At 48.0% G+C, this 2,650-nt stretch overlaps 1 protein-coding gene across 1 annotated transcript in view; it reads right to left on the reverse strand.

Annotated features, from left to right (window-relative positions):
* The window catches only part of MYO5B (myosin VB), a gene marked incomplete at its 5' end in the record, with an annotated part of 222,481 nt that overhangs the window by 38,205 nt on the left and 181,626 nt on the right, over positions 1 to 2,650 (reverse strand). The window contains one exon of the mRNA XM_019633054.1: positions 1,616 to 1,855. Coding sequence (XP_019488599.1) covers positions 1,616 to 1,855 — 240 coding nt within the window. The remainder of the gene's footprint in view (positions 1 to 1,615; positions 1,856 to 2,650) is intronic.

A 2,650-nucleotide genomic window follows, 5' to 3' on the forward strand; every position in this document is an offset into this window, starting at 1 on the left:
TTTTCAGCCCCACCCACTGGCTTCTAAAAAGGGGAGGGCCTAGAAATTGAGTTAACCACCAATGGCTAATGATTTAATCAATTGCACCTATGTAATGAAACCGCCATAAAAACCTAAATAGCGGGGTTGAGAGCTTCAAGTTGGTGAACACATCAAGATGCTGGGAAAGAGGGGTGCCTGAGGGCATGGGAGCCCCACATCACTTCCCACACACCCTGTCCTATGCATCTCTTCCATTTGGTTGTCCCTGACTTGTATCCTTTATGATAAAGCCGTACTAGTAGGTAAAGGGCTTTCTTGAGTTCTATGAGCTGTTCTCACAAATTATTGAGCCCGAGGAGGGCGTGGTGGGAACCCCTGATTTATAGCCAAGTTGGACAGAGGTATAAGTAACCTGGGGACCCACTAATGTGACTGGCATCTGAAATGAGGACAGTCTTGTGGGACTGAGCCCCTAACCAGTGGTGTCTATTCTAACTCCAGGTAGTTGGTTCCAGAAACGGGTTAAGTTGCAGGACACCCATCTGGTGTCCACCGAGAACTGGAGAATTGCTTAGTGTGAACCCCCTGCCATTTTGTGTCAGAAGTATTGTGAGTAAAGGGAACATTTCCTATTAGCATATATTATAGTTCCTTGTAGTGAAGACAAATTTTCCTTCATTTCAGAGATGAAGAAACTAAAGCGTGGGAAGGGGAAATTGTGTGCTTATGGCTCTATCTCTTAGCAGGCCCGAGCTTAGGACCAGACTGCCTGATGCCCAGCTTTGTCACCGCCTCCACAGGCTGAGTTCAAGAGTCTTACCTTCAGGCTATTGTAGGCTAGATCTGCATCCTGGTCCAAATCCATGTCATTCTTTGGCTGTTCCACCTGCATGGATAAAGAGGAAGAAAGGTGAGCAAACNAATAAATAAAAAATAAAGGTCACGCTGGAAGAGTCATGGAACGACAAGGCCTGGCTGTGAAAGGCACTGAGAGTGGAGGGCTGGGGGTAAGATGGCAACCCCAGGAGGAGAAAGCACCCCAAATCCGGAGAATGTGATTAAACTCTGACTCAGTTTTGAATCCCCCACATTCATTCGTGCCTGCCATTTGCCCCACCCCCAAGCTGCTCCAGGGACCATGCCCAGAAGTGACCGAGCCTCTTAAGAGCCCAGAGTGACCCACGTGACCTCCGTCCCCTCCCTCCCAGTCCACAATCTGTCCCAGAAGATGAAAACATTAGGAACAAATGCTGAGTTGGACTTGCCACCCTAGGAAGGCTTTCTCCACTTCAGAAACAGTAAATAGCAAGGGGCAAGGCATGAGGTGAAAACCAGGCCAAGGGGGCTGCTCAGGCTGTGGCCCTTGTCTCTAATTCTGTGGCTTGTTCCTTTTGAACATGTTCATAGTCAGTCATTTCAGAAGATTCTAGAAACTTCCAGCAAAGTCTCCCAGGAAAGGTCATGCTGAGAGGGCAGCCAAGTACCTTGCTCGCCTTTAGAAGAGACCTGAGCACAAAAGAATCTGCTCTTTTGAGTTTAAGACCCTCATGGATAAAGATATGCAAGAAAAACACCGAATCTGTTACCCAGTGTCACTGCTCAACAAGCCCAACCGCGGCTGCCATTTTGTTACCGTGTTCTTGCCAGCAAGTCGGCGCTGGTCAGCGCTGACGATCTGTGTCCTCAGGATGAGCACCTCCTCCTTGCGAACCTCGAGCTCCTCGTTGGCCAGCTTGAGCTGGTTCAGCAGGAGGCTGTAGCTGTCTGGGGAGCTGTAGGTGGGGTTGTTCTGGGTGGCTTGGTCGGCCACGGCTTTCCTCAGTTCGTTCAGGTCATTCTTCAGCTTCTTGTTCTCCGACTCCAGCTCTTGCCTCTGGAAGACAGCCCGAGCACCACACTCCATTACTCCCTGGATCCCGGGCACTCTCCCCATGGGAGCTGCCTGCCCCCCTCCACCTTCCTCAACCAACCTGGCCTGTCCTCCTGGGACGCTAAGAGCACCCTTCCCATTTTAACGATGGGACACACGGGAAAAATTCTGATGGCATCAGCCAGCAGCCAAAGCTGGGGTCTGGATTTGAACCCACCACCCCAACTCACTGGCGTGAAGCATCTGACACAATGCCTCTACTGTAGCGTTCCCCAAAGTGATTCAGGACTGTTCATATTTCTAAACACATTTGGCCAGGGAAGCCCTTCCTTATAGAAATGCCAGGTTAACTTTAAACAACATGTTTCAACACAGGACTTCCTAGAATCTTAATACTTTGTGCCTTTCCAGTAGAGAATATGGAATGCAGGATTTCCTAAACTTATTTATCTAGTGCCATTTTTTTGCCAAGGAGCATCACATGGACTAATGTTTTAGAGAACATGCCATTCTTTTGTTGTTTTGGTCACACAGAAAGCCACGAACCATCAATGCCAGTGGAGGGAAAACTACCTGGATTTAGAGTCAAAAGTACCACTGAAGCTCAATTTTGCAATGTATTTAAATTCTTCTGGATAAAATAACTTTGTGTTTGAGATGAATTCAGAACATTTAAAGTCTGATAGCCACACATGTATTGCTGGTAAGGCCCTGGGATATAAGAGATTCAAAATTTCCCAAAGAAACCCCCAAAATGTGGATAAGTGGGCAGGCATTGATTGTGCATTTAGTACGGAG

The sequence above is a fragment of the Hipposideros armiger genome, unplaced genomic scaffold (genome assembly GCF_001890085.2).
Source record: "Hipposideros armiger isolate ML-2016 unplaced genomic scaffold, ASM189008v1 scaffold_1234, whole genome shotgun sequence".
Taxonomy (NCBI): domain Eukaryota; kingdom Metazoa; phylum Chordata; class Mammalia; order Chiroptera; family Hipposideridae; genus Hipposideros; species Hipposideros armiger.